The sequence below is a fragment of the Lynx rufus genome, unplaced genomic scaffold, assembly GCF_022079265.1.
Source record: "Lynx rufus isolate CCGP_SWC_20201006 ecotype Redwood Valley unplaced genomic scaffold, mLynRuf1.p SCAF_21, whole genome shotgun sequence".
Classification (NCBI taxonomy): Eukaryota; Metazoa; Chordata; class Mammalia; order Carnivora; family Felidae; genus Lynx; species Lynx rufus.
Window position 1 is genome coordinate 16743438 of NW_025814836.1, and position 19122 is coordinate 16762559.

General features: G+C 40.2%; 1 protein-coding gene across 4 annotated transcripts in view; it reads right to left on the reverse strand.

Annotated features, from left to right (window-relative positions):
- The window catches only part of CHD2 (chromodomain helicase DNA binding protein 2), a 124220-nt gene that overhangs the window by 50517 nt on the left and 54581 nt on the right, over positions 1-19122 (reverse strand). For all 4 annotated transcript variants that reach the window (XM_047086609.1, XM_047086611.1, XM_047086610.1 and 1 more), the window contains 4 exons: positions 10180-10368; positions 3778-3940; positions 2839-2991; positions 595-666 (listed from right to left, as the gene is read on the reverse strand). In XM_047086609.1, the coding sequence (XP_046942565.1) occupies positions 595-666; positions 2839-2991; positions 3778-3940; positions 10180-10368 (577 nt within the window). The remainder of the gene's footprint in view (positions 1-594; positions 667-2838; positions 2992-3777; positions 3941-10179; positions 10369-19122) is intronic.

Sequence of the window (19122 nt, forward strand, 5' to 3'; positions counted from 1 at the left end):
CTTCTCTCAAATCCCACATCTAACAGTCTGATATGCACAAACCACAATATTACTATGGTTTCTAACTTTTCCTAAGCACCCCTTCTATATGTGCCTTAAAACCAAAATACTTAAGAATGCAAATCTAAGGTGGACAACACAATTTAAGCCATCTCGTACCAGCAATCCAACAAATATGAGACCTGGCAAATGTGTTTTTCAAGCCTCAGTCACCAAAAAAGTACATATCAGAACCTTCTGATGTAACACACATGTAAAATTAATCCTACAGGCCAGCCGTCCCCAACCCTTGCCTTGCTGCTCTCCCAGGCCCAAAATTTTGCTATCTGGAAGTGACTAGAGAACACTCAGTTGATATTAGAACTACTCTGTCAGTAATCCGGACCAGGGGAGATAAACAAGCATGCATATGCTTTTCTGAAATAATAAACAAAATTAAGAGGCATCCTTTATATTAGTGATTTCTCATTCCATTCTCAAAGCAGGAGAAATTTACAGCAAACTGTTTCTGAAATGAAATATATTAAGCCAGAAAGGCTTTCCCCTGGACACAGAGCCCAAGCTGCCCAGATAACAAAGCCATGCATGGTATACCTCAGACCCATCTGCATTGAAGTGGTCCAGGGCCTGTTTTCGGATTTCTCCCTTGATGGAACCATCCAGACGCTGTAAAAATAAACCACAAGAAAATCATAAGGTAGGAAGATCAGCTACACTCTGAACAAAACACCAGACTTGCAACCTTTATCATTCCAACAACACCCACTTAGTAAAAATAACCGGAATGCACTGGCAACATGCTGTCAGGGGACTGTGCTTAAGCAGCACATCCTACTTGCCCAAGCTCTCCAGTTACAGACTCAAGGTCAGAAACTTCTGGATTCAAAGGGCTATCTAGGTTGATCCAAGGATCAGAATGGCTGCTGGGGCCTATAAGGAGAAAGATGGCAATACTCAAGCTGTGCTCAGAAGCTGTGTTTGCTCCTACATCTATAGGTACTAAAGAGATCAGGACACTGTACCACTGGTCACCTAATAACTAGCTCATACAGAAAATGGTCCTTCTTAGCTAATGCGACTACAAGGTGCACAGTTATTAAGGGCTACACAAACCAAAAAAATTTGTCTGGAAACATTTTGCCATAACATTAAAAGTGTTAAAATTAAGTTGATCATATATCCCAGCTTTTCCAAAAATTACACTCTGAAATCAGAGCAAAATGTTTAAGCAGCCAAAACGCATATTCAAGAGAGCCTCTGGCATTAACTAGTTCTTTTATTAGAGTATGTGTCAGTTCTAGATCCTAATGTCACCATAGAAAACCGTATGTCAAAAAAATACTTGAGAACTGTCACCTGTCATCTGTACACATAAAGCATTTCTTACTCTTTAAAATCATATTCACATGTCTTCCCCTCACAATCACCACTTGAGATGAACAAAATATCTCATTTCACAGAAGGCAAAACTGACCCAAGAGATGATGTCAGCTGGCCAGTGATGGGCGAGTGGCCAGGGACATAGTCCATGGAAGGACCTACATCTCCCCAGCTCAGAGTTCTGCTGACCAGACCCAGAGCCACAGAAACACACGTCAGATCACACCTGGCAACCCTCTTTCTCCTTTCTTACTTACCGACTCTGTTCAAAGCCTTAGCCCAAATATATGTTTAAATGGCAGGTTCAGAGCCTATATTTGAAATCAGAGAACGTAAATGCTCTCCTTTATAATTCCCATTAATAGAAAACAGCAGCCATGCCAGACCCAAGTGGACTGCAGTCTAACATTCCCTTCAGAGAATAGAAATGAATTTTTGTTCTACTTGATATCAAATGATGAGCTTGACCTGAAAGCTCGTCAGACACACTGAGAGATAACTGTCTTTATGCAGCGTGCTGATTTCTTAAATAATAACCACAGTATTAACCCACATTCTAAGACAGCTGCTGAAAGACCACACAAGATATTATGGATATGACAATACCTTTCAGGGCATTTTGAAAGACAATCTGTTAGTGAGTTTAAAGCTTGGCCTTCTTAAGAAACAATCACTAACTCCAAGTTTCTTCAATACCAGTCTAATTACATAGGTTGGTTGGAGAGTCCATCCACTCAAAGTCAAAGAAAGAATATTTCCCAGACAATCTTAAACATCAAAGCACTTAAAGGTTATGCCAAAAGTCAAGATAAACAGCACACACGTCCATAAATGTATCGGAGAGAAGTTTCACACAGTCTAATACCCAAAAAAATACTGTGCTGAGGAAACTCCTCTCCCTCTTATCTGGTTTTTCTCCTTACATTGTAGGAGATAACTGAGTGAAAACAAAACTCCACGGTAACAATCCCACAGAGAAGAGAGGGGCCACCTGCTTCAGGGCCCAGCAAACTTTTCACGTGCGCTGATCCTCTGAGTCCCAGCCTCACAGCCAGGGTCAGCTTCCTCTGGGATGAACACACAGAACTATCACCTCTCTCTTTCTTCCTAGGAACTGGACTTCTGTAATTAGGTCCACACTCCTTCCTCTCTACTATTACCCCAGACATGGGGCCACAAGAAACCATCTGACACATTTCTCTTGCCTGCTTTTCCTCTATTACTCACCTCTTTACTGCCCCCCCCCGGCCCGCCCCCAAAACAGAATGACCTCACATGACCATTTTCATTACAGGGTAGCTTAAAGGTATGGAAATAAACATAAAGACCCTCCTGGAACCTTAATTTCAATTTGTTTCCAGCTAGGAAACTTGTTTCCTAACTTTAGGATAATTTAACAAGCAAAGTACATAAGCCGGAGAGAGGCAGGCAGGGACTCCAATTCTTGAGCGTCCTTACCTGGAAAGGATAGTGCTTGATAGTCAGGTACTCAGCCAGGATGTCCAACATTCGGACCATCTGGGAGAAGATAAGGACTCTATTCCCCCTTTCTCGAAGTCTTGTCAACAGTTTATCTAATAGAATCAGCTTCCCACTGCTCCTGATCAGGGACTGGAGATTAACAAGACATTCCAATCATCACACACCAACCCATACTTCAATTTGCCCTTAATCACAAAGAGTTCCTTTATTTTTAATTTTTGTTAACGTTTATTTATTTTTGAGACACAGAGACAGAGAACAAGCAAGGGAAGGGCAAACAGAGAGGGAGACACAGAATCTGAAGCAGGCTCCAGGCTCTGAGCTGTCAGCACAGAGCCCGATGTGGGACACGAACCCATGAACCATTAGCTCATTACCTGAGCCGAAGTCAGATACTTAACCAACTGAGCCACCCAGGTGCCCTGAAGAGTTCCTATTTTTAAAATCATCTTTAGGGGCACCTGGGTGGCTCAATCAGTTTAGTGTCCAACTCTTGATTTCGGCTCAGGACATGATCTCACTGTTCGTGGGATTGAGCTCCGAGCTGGGCTCCGCACTGACAGTGTGGAGCCGGCTTTCCATCCTCTCTGCCTCTCTGCCTCTCTGTCTCTCTGCCCTGCCCCTCTCGCACAAGTTTCGCTCTCTGTCTCTCTCAAAATAAATTTTAAACCCATCTTTAGGCTGAAACCCCATATAGTCTGGCTGACAAGTAATTCCTGAAATGCTCTTCACCTGGTTTATCTGCGACATTATACTTTCCATACTTCTCCTATTTAACTTTCCTCATCTGTTTTTAAAGCTTCTTTTGATGCTCCATGAAGAGTCATCAAAGGAGGAAAGAAAAGACTTTGATAAAAAGCATCTATAGACACTGAAGTGCTTGAGGACTTCATTACAAACAAGGTGGCCACGCACCAGAAGAACCTCCTGCCCGTTCTCTCGCTCGCTGTCTTCTGGGGGTTTGATCAGGTAGCAATGGTTGCAGCATTTTTTCAATTCCATCACAATGTTCAGGAAACCAGACGTGCTGCCTCGTGTTCCCTTGGCAAGAGCCTTGTAATTCCTGGTCAGAATCCATCTGCAAATTAAAATAATGACCTTCAATTCAAAGAGAGAATCGGAGGCATCAGATTATAAGAGAGAGCAAAGTTACTGGAAAGATAAAGACCAAAAAGGCCTAGGATCTGTTAAAAACCATGGAGGGATATTTCACTTTCCATCTCCTGCTGCCCAACCAAGACCGCTCACAGCTTGAGTCTGGTTCAGAGTGTTAACCACTGGGTAAACATGTTCTACTGGGCATTTCAACCTGACTGAACACAGGAATATTAAAAAGAAATAACAGTGAAATATATGTACATATACACACACATGTGAAACAAGGACTGTCACCGAAGCACTCTTTATCACAACATAAAAATGGAAATAAGTTGCCTAGTAGTAGGAGAGTAGTTAAATAAAGATTACCAAGAGACAAAAGCTATGTACCCATTTACAAACTGTTGTAGAAGGACATTTTATATGACAAAATGCTCATGGTAACTATATTTTATATCTAAATTTTAAAAGAGAAAAGGAGAAATACATAGGTATTTATGTATATCCATATATAAGCTTTAACTATACACTATAAAACATTAAAAGTGCTTTTTTTGAGTAATGAAACCTCTTCACACTTTTAACAATCCTACTTTTAGAAATCTATCTCAAAGTAGAGTGTTCAAGGATTTTCACTGTAGTACAGTTTGTAAGAGTAAAGTATTTGAGGGTTGTCTGGGTGGCTCAGTTAGTTGGGCATCAGACTGCTAATTTCAGCTCAAGTCATGACCTCACGGTTGTGAGATCAAGCCCCATATGGGGCTTCGCACTGAGCGTGGAGCCTGCTTAATATTCTCTGCCTCCCTCTCCCTTTGCCCCTTCCCCCACTTGCCCTCCCTCTCAAAAATAATAGATTAAAAAAGAAAAAAAGAGTCAAGTATTTGAAACAATCCAAATGTCCTCCACGAGGGCTGGTTGAATAAACTATGCTACAAATCGACAATGGAATATTATGCAGTTGCAAAAAGAAGAGAGTATCTTTATAAACTACTATGGAGTGTTCTTCAGCACACATCATTGAGTGAAAAAAGGTACAGAAAAATGTATACAGTATGCTGTTTATATAGGAGGAGGGAGACAGCAAAATGGTTAAAATGTATTTGGTTGTATTTTAAAAATTAGAAAATAAAGGAAAGAAAAACATTAAGAATTTTACTTGGTATTACCTAAGGGAAGAAAGGCCTAGAATGAAGGGGACAAGAATAGAAGCTAGACATATTTGAACATGACAGCTTTTGTAGTTGTGCCCTTGGAACCAAATATTATAAATAGTTATGAAGAAAAATTAAGCAAAGTCATCTTTAAAAAGTAAAACTAAAATGAAATCAAATATTGTATCTAGTTAGGAGCATATCCACAAGACAAAGGATCTCAAGTGCTTTTAAGACTCTTATCCATTTCTAATAGAATATACCTTTAAATTTTATTTATTTTTGAGAGACAGAGAGAGCGAGCGTGCACGGGTGGGGGAGGGGCAGAGAGAGAGGGAGACACAGAATCTGAAGCAGGCTCCAGGCTCTGAGCTGTCAGCACAGAGCCTGATGTGGGACCTGAACTCACAAACCATGAGATCATGACCTGAGCCAAAGTGGGACACTCAACCAACTGAGCCACCCAAGTGCCCCTCCAGTGGAACACAAACAAAATACAAACAAAAAAAACCCTTAACCTGTTTTTGTTATTCACAATGCTGACAATAATCCTTGCATTATAATTATTGTAAAGCTGTGTGTGTAGTATGAATTAGGTTGGTGCAGTTGAGAAGTCAAATTTTTGGTAGGGGTATTAAGACTATTAAGGTCAAATAAAATCTCTTATGTTGTCCTGTTTAAGTGAAAAAAAAAATCATGATATATTTTTCTTCTGTTTAAAAACAAATTTTCTAATTCTGTCCACAGAAAAAGCCTGTGAGTGATGTCCAATGTAGCTGCAAATAACAGCTCTAGTAGCCAATCTGTGGTCTCCAAATTCCATTTTCCAACAAAATAGTATGCAGAGCATGCTGGATATATGGCTGACTCTAGTTCTGGGGCAGGAAACGTACAAGATGAACATGAACATTTTATTATTTCAGAAAGCAAAAAGCTATCAACTACTGCTAGGATTATGTCAAAAGGCCTCAGAACCAACTTGAATAAGCTCCTCCCAGCTAAAAATGGAGCCATTCTAACCATGAGTGTAAAACAATACCTGTCACAGAATGAAGCACAAATTTGCTTATTGAGGAGTTCATAATCATACCAAAACAAATCTCACTGGTCAAAACCTCTGAAGACATGTAGATAACCTATTGGTTCTTTTAAAAATGTCAAATATCAGGGGCGCCTGGGTGGCGCAGTCGGTTAAGCGTCCGACTTCAGCCAGGTCACGATCTCGCGGTCCGTGAGTTCGAGCCCCGCGTCAGGCTCTGGGCTGATGGCTCGGAGCCTGGAGCCTGTTTCCGATTCTGTGTCTCCCTCTCTCTCTGCCCCTCCCCCGTTCATGCTCTGTCTCTCTCTGTCCCAAAAATAAATAAAAAAGTTGAAAAAAAAATTAAAAAAAAAAAAAATGTCAAATATCCAACATGAATGGACCTCGAGCACACTGTGCTAAGTCAGACAGAGAAAGACAACTACTATATAGTATCACTTATATGTGGAATCTAAAAAGGCCAAACTCATAAAAACACAAAGTAAAATAGTGGTTACCTGGAAATGTGGGGATGGGACAGATGTTGTTTAAAAGTACAAACTGCAATGAGTAGTAAATGATCCCTAGAGATCTAATGCATGGCACAGTGAATACAGACAACAATATCATATATTCAGCCACTCTACTACGAGACTAGAACTTAACGAATCCAACCACTAAAAAGAAAGGATCATTAGGTAATGTGATACCGGTGCTAACTACACTACAATGACAATATATTATAGTATATAACTATACCAAAGTAACATGTTATACACCTTATATTTGTACTTTATGTGTCAAACATGTTTCAATTTACTTATTTTTTAATGTTTATTTTTGAGAGAGAGAGTCAGAGAGCGAGCAGAGGGGGGACAGAGAGAGAGGGGGACACAGACTCTGAAGCAGGTTCTAGGCTCTGAGCTGTCAGCAGAGCCTGACATGGGGCTTGAACTCACAAACCACAAGATCACGACCTGAGCAGAGTTCGGACATTTAACCAAATGAGCCACCCAGGCACCCCAAACATATTTCAATTTAAAAAATTATATTTTGTTGGGGTACCTGGGTGGCTCAGTCGGTTGAGCATCCAACTCTTGATTTCAGCTTGAAATCCCCAGGATCATGGGATCAAGCCTGGTGTCCAGCTCTGCACTGAGCATGGTGCCTACTTGGGGGTCTCTCTCTCCCTCTCTCTCTCTCTCTCTCCCCCCCCCTTGACCCTTCCCCACTCGTGCTCTAAATAAAATAAAAAACACTTTTTAAAAAATTAGTGTTTTTTAAATGTCAAAAATCAAAAAGAATATACATTTACTTATTCTGTTTTTCCTATATGAACTGTTCCTCAGTTGAAACAGGGAAGTTTCTTTTTGTAGAAGTGTTCCAGCTAATAAACAAAGGAGTACTAAAATTTGAATAGCACCACTTTGTAATCCCTAATGAAGTAATGGATCTAGGCAATGCTTACCAAATACTTGCTAATATCACAAGAAGACAATCTCCTATGAAAGAATGTACCTTTGCATTCTATGAAATACTCATATTGAATCTGAGTCTAATCAAACATCTACACTTATCTGGAAATGAGAAGGGATCAAATAAAAATATTAAATGATGCCACGGAGCTAGAATCAGAAAAATCCAGGCTGTGAAAAATATCTAGAAAACACAGACTCAGTTTCTTCTCAAAAAATTTACAAGGACGGGGTAAACTGGTTCAAATAAACTAAAGAGACATGCCAACCAGTCACAATGTATGGAGCTTACTTAGATCCCAATGCAAACAAGCCATCTGTGTGCATGTGTGTATGTGCCTGTGTACATTATGTATATGACAACCAGGGAAATGTAAATACTAAGTATTATAAAAATAAGGAATTATTGATATTTTAAGTATAATAGTATTGAAGTTATGTTTTTATTGAGGTATGATTGACATGTAACACTGCATTAGCTTCAGGTGTACAACATGATTTGATACTTGTATATACTGCAACACGATCACCACGGTAAGTCTAACATCTATCACCCTACACAGTTACAAAAACCTTTTTCCTTGGTGGTGGGGACTTTTAGGATCTATTCTCTTAACAAGTTTCAAATATACAATATGGTATTATTAATCATAACTGCCATGCTGCATGTTCCATCCTCATGACTTACTTATTTTATAACCAGAAGTTTATATGTTTTGACTCCCCCCCTTCACCCATTCCTCTCACCCCCCATCTCACCCCCTCCCCCGGCAACCACTGTTCTGTTCTCTGTATCTGTAAGTTTGGTTTTGTTGTTGTTGTTTTGTCTCACTTTAGTCCTTATCTTTTAGGTACCTATAGAAACATTTGATAAGTACCTGAACCATGTTTCAAACAATCTAGGGGTGGAAATGGGGGTGCAAATGAAGATACAGGTGAACTGAGGCTGGCTATGAGTGGGTAACTGAAACTGGGTTGACTCTGGGTACATGACTACCTCCTATTCTATTTCTGTACATAGCAGAGATTTCCCAGAATAAAAAGATTTTTAAAAGTCAAGGTAGTATTAAGCAAAAGGGTCAGATAGTAATTTTTGACCACTAAAATCCTGTGGGTTTTTTGGTTTCATTAAAAACAAGCAGGGACTGGGTGCCTCGGTCAGTTAAGTGTCCAACTTTGGCTCAGGACATGATCTCATGGTCTATGACTTTGAGCTCCACGTCAGGCTCTGTGCTAATAGCTCAGAGCCTGGAGCCTGCTTCAGGTTCTGTTACCCGCCCCCACCACACACACACACACACCTCTCTCTGTCAAAAATAAAAATATTTTTGGGGCACCTGGGTGGCTCAGTCGGTTAAGCATCCGACTTTGGCTCAGGTTATGATCTCACGTTTCATGGGTTCAAGCCCCACGTTGGGCTCTGTGCTGACAGCTCAGAGCCTGGAGACTGCTTCAGATTCTGTGTCTCCCCTCTCTGCCCCTCCCCTGCTCATGCGCGCGCTCTCTGTCTCAAAAATAAATAAACATTAAAAATTTTTTTAAATAAATTAAAAAAATAAATAATTTAAGTTCTTAATTAAAAAAAAAAAAAACGGGGCGCCTGGGTGGCGCAGTCGGTTAAGCGTCCGACTTCAGCCAGGTCACGATCTCGCGGTCCGTGAGTTCGAGCCCCGCGTCGGGCTCTGGGCTGATGGCTCAGAGCCTGGAGCCTGTTTCCCATTCTGTGTCTCCCTCTCTCTCTGCCCCTCCCCCGTTCATGCTCTGTCTCTCTCTGTCCCAAAAATAAATAAACGTTGAAAAAAAAAAAAAAAATTAAAAAAAAAAAAAAAGCAAGGCATATTATTAGAGAGATTACCAAACTTTTAACCTTAGACTATAATTTTCACGGTATGTAGTTATAATTACTCCAGATTTAACTTGAAATAATCAAAACTAAAGCCCATGACGAGCATATTATATACCACACCCCCTGTCCAAAATCCAGCATTTTGCCTTAAACTCATCACAACCTAAACCAAGTCCATAACCTGGCCAGGCCACTTGGGGTGCCAGAAAGGAGAGCATCTTCCCCCATCAGCACAGAGGGGAGCATTTTTCCTTCTAAACCTGCACATCCCCCTGCATCTGCCTCAGTTAGTAAACAAACCTGTTTTAGCCACTTGTCTCTACTCTGTCTTCCCTACTGAGCAACACTTCTGGCAGGAACATGTTCCACCCATCTTCATACTCCCAGTATTTAGCACAATGCCTGCCACTTTGTAGAATCTTAGTAACTGACTGAATTGAGTAGCAGAGAAGAAATACATGACTGAGCGAAATATACCTGTTTATTGGAAGGGGATTAGCATTAAAATTTAACATATACTTCGGACTACCCACATAATGAAAAGTGCTGTGCAAATTCTCACCCAAAGAAAAAAGCAAGAATAAAACTTCCTCTTTCTAACCATGAGTATACTGCTTCTTAAATCTGTGTTGAGGCATCACTGAAAAAAGCAGTCTGTCAACTGTCTATCTTATGGCTTCTCTGTACTGATGTTAATCCCACTGAGGCTTGACCCGGCCCATAGCTTACTTGTAATACTGCTTCTGCAGAGCAGACATCTCCACCCTGAGGATCTGTTCCACTTTGGCAGGAAGGGATTTTTCTACATCCTTTTTGACCCTACGGAGAAGGAAGGGTTCCAACACCTTATGGAGACTCTGATAGCCGTTTTCCCTTCCTTTCCCATGGTCCTCTTCAAAATCTTCCCAGAATTCAAACCTGGAAATAAAACAGGACAGTGTTCATTACAGAAGCAACCGAGAAGAAAAAGAAGCATTTTTTCAAGCTAAAATTTCAATTAACTAAATGGAAAAAATAATCTGCAAACAAACAACAAACAAAATAAGACTCTTCCCTATAAGGAAAGATAAATTTTATCAGTCACTAGCTCAGGAATACAAGAGAGGGGAAAACAGTAAGGAAAGAGAAAACCACTGAATCAATCCAATGAATCTACGGAGAAAACCCACTGAATCAATCCAGTGAGTCTACACTGGATAACACTGGGTTTCCAATTCTTAGACTAGATCTAGAGTTCACAGGACACTTCTGTATAACATGCAATGAGTAAGTATACATAAGTTATTGTTATGAAATGTTCTTCAGAAAAAATAATAAGCTATCTTTTAATAAGCTGCAATTTCTTAGGAAACAAATTCAAAGGTAAGAGAATTAGTGGCAATATTACAGCTGTCACCACTCAAAGGTAAAGTCAGTTATATAATTTCCATCAATAATCTTCACTGTTCATAGATTAAAAAATTAGTGGATTTATGATGACAGTAACCAAACTATAGCCCCCAAATAAGAACAGTAACACAAGTGACACCAATTTAATAGTATTAGAACTTGAAGACACAAATTTTATTAACAATAAATTCTAAAACTTAGGGGTGTCTGGGTGGCTCAGTCAGTTACATGCCCAACTTTGGCTCTGGTCATGATCTTGCAGTTTGTGAGTTTGAGTCCCACATCGGGCTGTCTGTTCTCAGCTCAGAGCCTGCTTTGGGTCCTCTGTCCCCCCTCTCTCTCTGCCCCTCTCCCACTCTATCTCTCAAAAATAAATGTTTAAAAAAATTTTTAATGAATTAAAAAACTTGTCACCATAATAATTCTGCCTCAACTCTATAGAGGAAAGTTCCTTGCATTTCAACGTCTTTTAACTTTTTTTCAATGTCCATTTATTTTTGAGAGACAGAGCATGAACAGGGGAGGGGCAGAGAGAGAGAGAGGGAGACACAGAAGCTGAAGCAGGCTCCAGGCTCTCAGCTGTCAACACAGAGCGTGATGCAGGGCTCGAACCCATGAACCGTGAGATCGTGACCTGAGCCAAAGTCGGACGCTCATCTGACTGAGCCACCCAGTTGCCCCCTTGCATTTCAATCTTAATTCAATCATCTTTGATTACTAACGGGCCTGTGGCAGAAGTCCAGAATAGGACACGGTGAACAGATTTCTTTCAAAAACAAACCCCAAAAATGAAGGAAATTTATTTCATGAGGATTGAAAGAAGTACACGGTTTTGCCACTAGAAAGCCAATGATGCCCTTGGAGGAGCTAGCAGGGTTCTGTGTGCAAACTAAAGCTCAGTAGGGGAGAGCATGCCATCGACCAAGCCTAGCACTGGAATCTCAGTTAATCGCTGCTGCATGGTCTGCCGTCTGATACCAGGCAGCCCTCCTCTGTTGAGGCCAGTCACGTCCCGGAATAAATAGCTCAACATTTCCTAGAGCTCTGTAAGACTCCAAAGCAACTACTCTCTGGTAAAATGGAAAGTCAGAGAGAAAATGCCAGCACCGCTAGTGTGCACCGGCGTCAAGAGAGCCTGCTGCCATTTCTGAACTGATAAACAGCCACGCATTTCACCATGCACTGCGAGGTGGGTCAACACCTGCCTCGGTAACACCTAGGAATGAACAAAACAGCCATCTTCAGGAAGTTCAGGCAAAAAGATCTTTTGGGGTAGAAATCTAAACACATCACTAGAGCTTACAGCCTGATAAACCTAAGTTGTATTTTGTCACACTTCTATGAAAATACTCCAGGAACAAAAATAAATGAGGAATTAAAACCAGGAAGAAGACTAAAATGAACAAGGCCAACTGAATTATCTCAATGCTAGGGATGGCACGTCACACACAAAATGTATGAAGCAACTGGACATCAGGAACTATCACTATATCAAGCTATTTTCTGAAGAGCTGGGAGACAAATTTAAGAGAACATTTCAATTTACTTAACATTCATTATCGTTAATTAAAACTGTATTAGTCTAAAAACTTAAATATAAACCTTATTTATAAGTTACTTCCCCTACTGTGCTAGACAACAAATATTTTCACCTACTTAGTGTTTTCTTACTAAAAAGCATAAGAATCCCTTTATGTATACACTGAATGGTTTATGAATGGCCTATGGCTGCTTTCCCTCTAAACAGCAGAGATGAGTAGCCGTAACAGACCATAATGCCTACAAGCTGGAAATGTTTCTTATCAGGTCCCTTTAAGAAAAAGTTTGCTGTTCTCTAAAGCAGAATACTGTCAACTTAAAATACCACATACATAAAAGGTATAGGGTTATAGCAGTAAGTAACTTAACAATAACACCATGCTACAGCCTAGAGGTTATTTTAGATATATCCCTATTATCAACTTGTGTACATAACATACGTCTCTCACAAAAGTAGGAACAATTTGGATTGCTTAAATATTCCAGACTTTGGGATTTTAGAAAAATAGAAGTTCACTCTACTGAGGAATAACAAAGAAGAAAATTAAAAGAATGAAAACAGTATGCTAGAATTCATGTGATAAATATGCAAACAAATTCAGACTGGCCTAGACAGCAGAGGCAGAAGCAGAAGCAAAAACAAAACAAAAAACAAATCTTATACCAAGAGGTTACATCTCTGAAATCTGCTCTACTGAGTTATTTTGTGGAGTGGGTATACAGTACATTTTGCAAGTGATTATACACTCAATTCTTGGGGCTTGCTTTATCTTTCTGTATTTTTAATACCAAGCACCATGCTTTGCAGAATAGTACTTACAAAGTAAATGACTGGTACATATTTTAATAAGGGTAGTGATCAAATTGCTAAAAAGGGTAGTAGTCTGGTCAGAGCCACCATGCAGGAAAACTGACTGGACAGACCATGTGCTAAGAAAACAGATTACAGTTGGTTAAAAAAAGAACTAACTTCTAGATTTAAAAAACAGTAATAGACCAGCGAAGGAAACAATCAGCAAAACTAAAAGGCAACCGACGGAATGGAAGAAGACATTTGCAAATGATATATCAGATAAAGGGTTAGTACCCAAAATCTATAAAGAACTTATCAAACTCAACACCCAAAAATCAAATACTCCAGTGAAGAAATGGGCAAAAGACATGAATGGACACTTCTCTAAAGAAGACACCCAGGGGCGCCTGGATGGCTCAGTCGATTAAGTATCTGACTTCAGCTCAGGTCATAATCTTCCAGTTCATGGGTTCGAGCCTCGCGTCGGGCTCTTCCCTCTCTCTTTGCCCCTCCTCCACTCATGCTCTCTCTCCATGTCTCAAAAATGAATAAACGTTAAAAAAAAAAAAAAAAGACATCCAGATCGCTAACAGACACATGAAAAGATGCTCAACACCACTCATCATCAGGGAAATACAAATTAAAACCACAATGAGATACCACCTCACACCTATCACAATAGCTAAAATTAACAACTCAAGAAACAGCAGATGTTGGTGAGGATGCGGAGAAAGACGAAACCTTTTGCACTGCTGGTGGGAATGCAAACTGGTGCAGCCACTAGAAAACAGTATGGAGGTTCCTCAAAAAACTAAAAATTGAACTACCCTACGATCCAGCAATTGCACTACTAGGTATTTATCCAAGGGATATAGGTGTGTTGTTTCAAAGGGGTACCTGCACCCCAATGTTTATAGCAGCACAATCAACAATAGACAAAGTATGGAAAGAGCCCAAATAACCATCAACGGATGAACGAATAAAGAAGATGTGACATACACACACACAATGGAATATTACCCAGCAATCAAAAAGAATGAAATCTTGCCATTTGCAACTACATGGATCGAACTAGAGGGTATTATGCTAAGCAAAATTAGTCAAAGAAAGACAAGTATCATATGACTTCACTCATATGAGGAATTTAGGATACAAAACAGATGAACATAAGGGAAGGGAAGCAAAAATAATATAAAAACAAGGAGGGGGACAATATAAGAGACTCTAAAATACAGAGAACAAATGGTTGCTGGAGGGGTAGTGGGAGGAGGGATAGGCTAAATGGGAAAGGGGCATTAAGGAAGACACTTGTTCGGATGAGCAGTGGGTGTTATACACAGGGGATTAATCACTAGAATCTACTCCTGAAACCGTTGCACTATATGCTAACTTGGATGTAAATTTAAAAATTAATTAATTTAAAAAATTTAACACAGTAATAGCCTGTAACAGTTGAGGAGATGAAGGTACAAAAGTTATCTGACCAGGGGCACCTGGGTGGCTCAGTCAGTTAAGTGTCTGACTTCGGCTCAGGTCATGATCTCATAGGTCCGTGAGTTCAAACCCTGTGTTGGGCTCTGTGCTGACAGCTGAGAGCCTAGAGCCTGCTTCAGATTCTGTGTCTCCCTCTCTCTCTGCCCCTCCCCTGTTCATGCTCTGTCTCTCTGTCTCTCTGAAAAACTAAATAAACATTTAAAAAAAAAAAAGTTATCTGACCAAATTTAATTCCGTTCTGTACAATAATTTTTCTTCAGTGGATCATTTCTTTAACGGGACCAAGTGGTTCTGTAGCACCATCTGGAATCTAAAGAACTACAGCTAAGGAGGAGGAAAATACTGGATTTTAGTCCTCTGCATACCAAGCTCAGGCAGAAACAAAGGTAAATCTTAATTCCTTAAAAAATGGAGTTGCATGAATCTTTGTGGAAAAACAATCTTTTAAAAAATGTTTGAGGAGCACCTGGGTGGCTCAGTCAGTTGACCGTCCTGACTTCAGTTCTGGTCATGATCTCATGGTTTATGAGTTTGAGTCCCGCATCAGGCTTGCTGCTGTCAGCACAGAGCTTGCTTCAGATCCTCTGTCCACCCCCTCTGCCTGTCCCTCCCCCATCCCACGCTTGCACTCTCTCTCTCCCTCTCAAAAATAAACACGTAAAAAAAAAAAAATGTTTGAAAACAATGTTTTACAAAATTTTTTTAATGTTTATTCATTATTTTTGAGAGAGAGAGAGAGAGAGAGAGACAGAGCACGAGCAGGGAAGGGGCAGAGAGAGAGGAAGAGACAGAATTTGAAGCAGGCCCCAGGCTCTGTCAACACAGAACCTGACACGGGGCTCAAACTCAGAGACCGTGAGACCATGACCTGAGCCAAAGTCAGATGCTTACCCAACGGAGCCACCCAGGCGCCCTGAAAACAATGCTTTAAAAACAAAGCTTTCGGGGGGCGCCTGGGTGGCGCAGTCGGTTAAGCGTCCGACTTCAGCCAGGTCACGATGTCGCGGTCCGCGAGTTCGAGCCCCGCGTCAGGCTCTGGGCTGATGGCTCGGAGCCTGGAGCCTGTTTCCGATTCTGTGTCTCCCTCTCTCTCTGCCCCTCCCCCGTTCATGCTCTGTCTCTCTCTGTCCCAAAATAAATAAAAAACGTTGAAAAAAAAAATTAAAAAAAAAACAAAGCTTTCGGGGCGCCTGGGTGGCTCAGTCAGTTAAGCGGCTGACTTCGGCTCAGGTCACGATCTCGCAGTCCGTGAGTTCGAGCCCCGCGTCGGGCTCTGTGCTGACAGCTCAGAGCCTGGAGCCTGTTTCAGATTCTGTGTCTCCCTCTCTCTGACCCTCCCCCGTTCATGCTCTGTCTCTCTCTGTCTCAAAAATAAATAAACGTTAAAAAAAAAATTTTTTTTTAAATAAAAAAAATAAAAAATAAAAACAAAGCTTTCGAAGAGAAAAAGTTCTCTTACACACACACAAAACTACATCTCTAACTCCAATCCATCATTCCAAAAGTAATTCAACTGGCCACAAAGAACACTTTGGATGAACTATCAGAATAATCATGTCTACTAGGAACGCCACAGTTGCTAAATAGCAAAAAAGTAATTATGACCAATTAGGAGCCAAAATCCCTACCATCCACTCCAGTAGTCAAGTACAAAAGGGCAAATCTAGCTAACCATTCATTGGGTGGAAACTATGCACCACATTCTTTTTTCAGGGGACAAGCACAGATGTTGCATGGTGCCTCAAGACTCCTACTACGTAGAATGGTCTCATCTCATCTCAGTGGTGCTATGAAGGATGTACTTCTTCTCTTAGAATTTGAAGACCAAAGGATATTGACCTTAGTCATAGAAGACCTGAAACTGACCTCAGTCCATCCAACTTATTGAATGATAAGGGACATATTTTCATCATCTAAGTCAGCATTCTGAAGCAAACACTTCCAGTGTATCAAAAAGACCCAATATGAAAACGATAAAGTAATACACAGGAAAACACTCTATTTCAGAAAACAAAGGTTAATAATAAATAATTGACAATTTGACTATTTCTAAACTTTTCTATGCTATGTTTTATGGCACTTGTACCTTTGAAAAGCATGCTTTATAAAAACTCGGCCTTATGCTAATACGTGATGAACAGGGTACTCATTACAGAAGGTACAACAGACTGTTCAAGACGAGAAGAGAGCAACTGCCTCCATCCTCAGGCCACTATCGACTCACAGAGCTCTTTGGAAGGGACAGAGGACCCAGGTGAGAAGAAACAGGACAGGCAAGAGGACAACAAGGAGATGGGATAGGCAGGGTGCAGTGTGACAGGAAAAGAACCTCTAACATAGTGTTTCTCGACTGGTGGTGATGCCCAATGTCCCCCAATCCCTGGGGAACACTGGGAATGTCTGGAGACATTTTTGGTTGTTACCACTGAGAAAGAGGGAACAGCTACTGACATATGGTGGGGTAGTGGCGAGGGATGCTGCTCAACAACCTATAATGCAAAGGACAGCCCCCAGCAAAAAAGAATTATCCAGCCCAGAATGTTAATAGTGCTGAGACTCAGAAACTCTGCTCTGAGAGAAGGCAGAGAAAGGAGGGGTGCCAAGTGAGCTCCACTCCCAGAAGCACACCGTAGTGAGGGTGCCTGAAAAAAAGGGAAATAGTTTCAGCCTAATCTGCTAACGCAGTAGTCAGGGCAGCATGGTTAGAGTGGTCAAGCTTCTCTACTCATCTTCTGAAGAGTCTTAAACTATCCTTGAAAAATAAAAGTCAAAAAAGGACAGCCACCAACAAATGAAAATAGAAAATTTGTTGCTAGTAGGCCTGCCTCACAAGAAATACCAAAGAAGTCCAGTAAGCTAAAAAGAAGTGATTTTAACCCAGTGACAATCTCCATGGGGAGAAATAAATATAACTGGAAATGATAATATAAATGTGTAAATATGAAAGACTATGTGTTTTTCTCTTATTACTTTAAAAGACAAGCCTGGATAAAGCAATAATTTTATCACCGTCTTCTTGGGTTTACAACACAAGTAAGGAAGTAAAAACGAAGCCATCCTGGAGAACAGTTGTTATATTTTACCAGAATTAAATTAGTATTGATCTAAAGAAGACTGGGATGAGATGCATACTAAAAACCCTAACAACCAGTAAGAAAATAACTTTTTAAAAAAAATCAGTTAACAGAAGAGTTAAAGTGGCACACTATAAAATATTTGTTGAGACAAAAAAGGCAGTAAAGGAGAAATAGAAAAGAGTAAGACATATTGGGGAGAAAAGTAAAATGGTAGACATAAATCCAACCGTATCAATAATTACATTAAATGTGAATGAATTAAACTCTTCAAAAGGCAGAGACTCAATTAAAAAGGGAAGATCCAACTACATGTTGTCTACAAGAGACACATTTTTAAATTCATAAACAGCAATTGAAGTAAAAGGACAGAAACAGCATAACATGCAAACAGTTACCAAAAGACAGCTAAAGAGCTGTCACATCACACAAAATAGACTTAAGGAACAGGAAATATTACTACAGATAAAGAGGGGCATTTCATGATAAAAAGATCAACACATCAGGAACAAAGAACAATTACAAGCATGCACATACCTAACACCTGAACCCCTCAACATACACAAAGGAAAAAGTAACAGAACTGAAAGTAGCAGATCACTCAACAACTACAGTTAAATATTAAAATATTTCACTGTCAATAACAAAACTAGCCATGATGTCAGGAAAGGTATGTAAGACTTGAATAAGACTATTTATTAACTAAGTTGACTTAATGGACATTTACAGAACTCCACCTTATGAAAGCAGAGTATTATTCAAGTATACAAAGAACATTCTCCAAAACAGAAAACATACTAAACCATATAAAAAAAAATTTTTTTTAAGATTTATTCATTTTTTACAGAGACAGAGCATGAGTGGGGGAGGGGTAGAGAGAGAGGGAGACACAGTATCCGAAGCAGGCTCCAGGCTCCGAGCTGCCAACACAGAGCCCGACGCGAGCTCGAACCGATGCACTGTGAGATCATGACCTGAGCCGAAGTCAGATGCTCAACCAACTGAGCCACCCAGGCACCCCAACATGCTAAACCATATATAAATAACAGTGAATTCATTTAAAACATGTTCTCTAAAACAAAATTGAATTACGAGTCATCTGGGAAAACCTAAATATTTCAAATTAACCAACACACTTTAAAAAACAAACAAACAAAAACCATGCGACAAAGAAAAAAAACACAAAAGAAATTAGAAAATAGGTGAAACTGAATAAAAACTTGGGCAAGAGATTTAAGCAGACATTTCACCAAAGATCCACAAAGGGCTAATGAACACATGAAAAGATGTTCAACACTTTTAGTCATTAAAGAAATGCAAGTAAAATCCACACTGAGATACCACTACGCTCCCACCAGAATGACTAGACTGATGACGTACCAC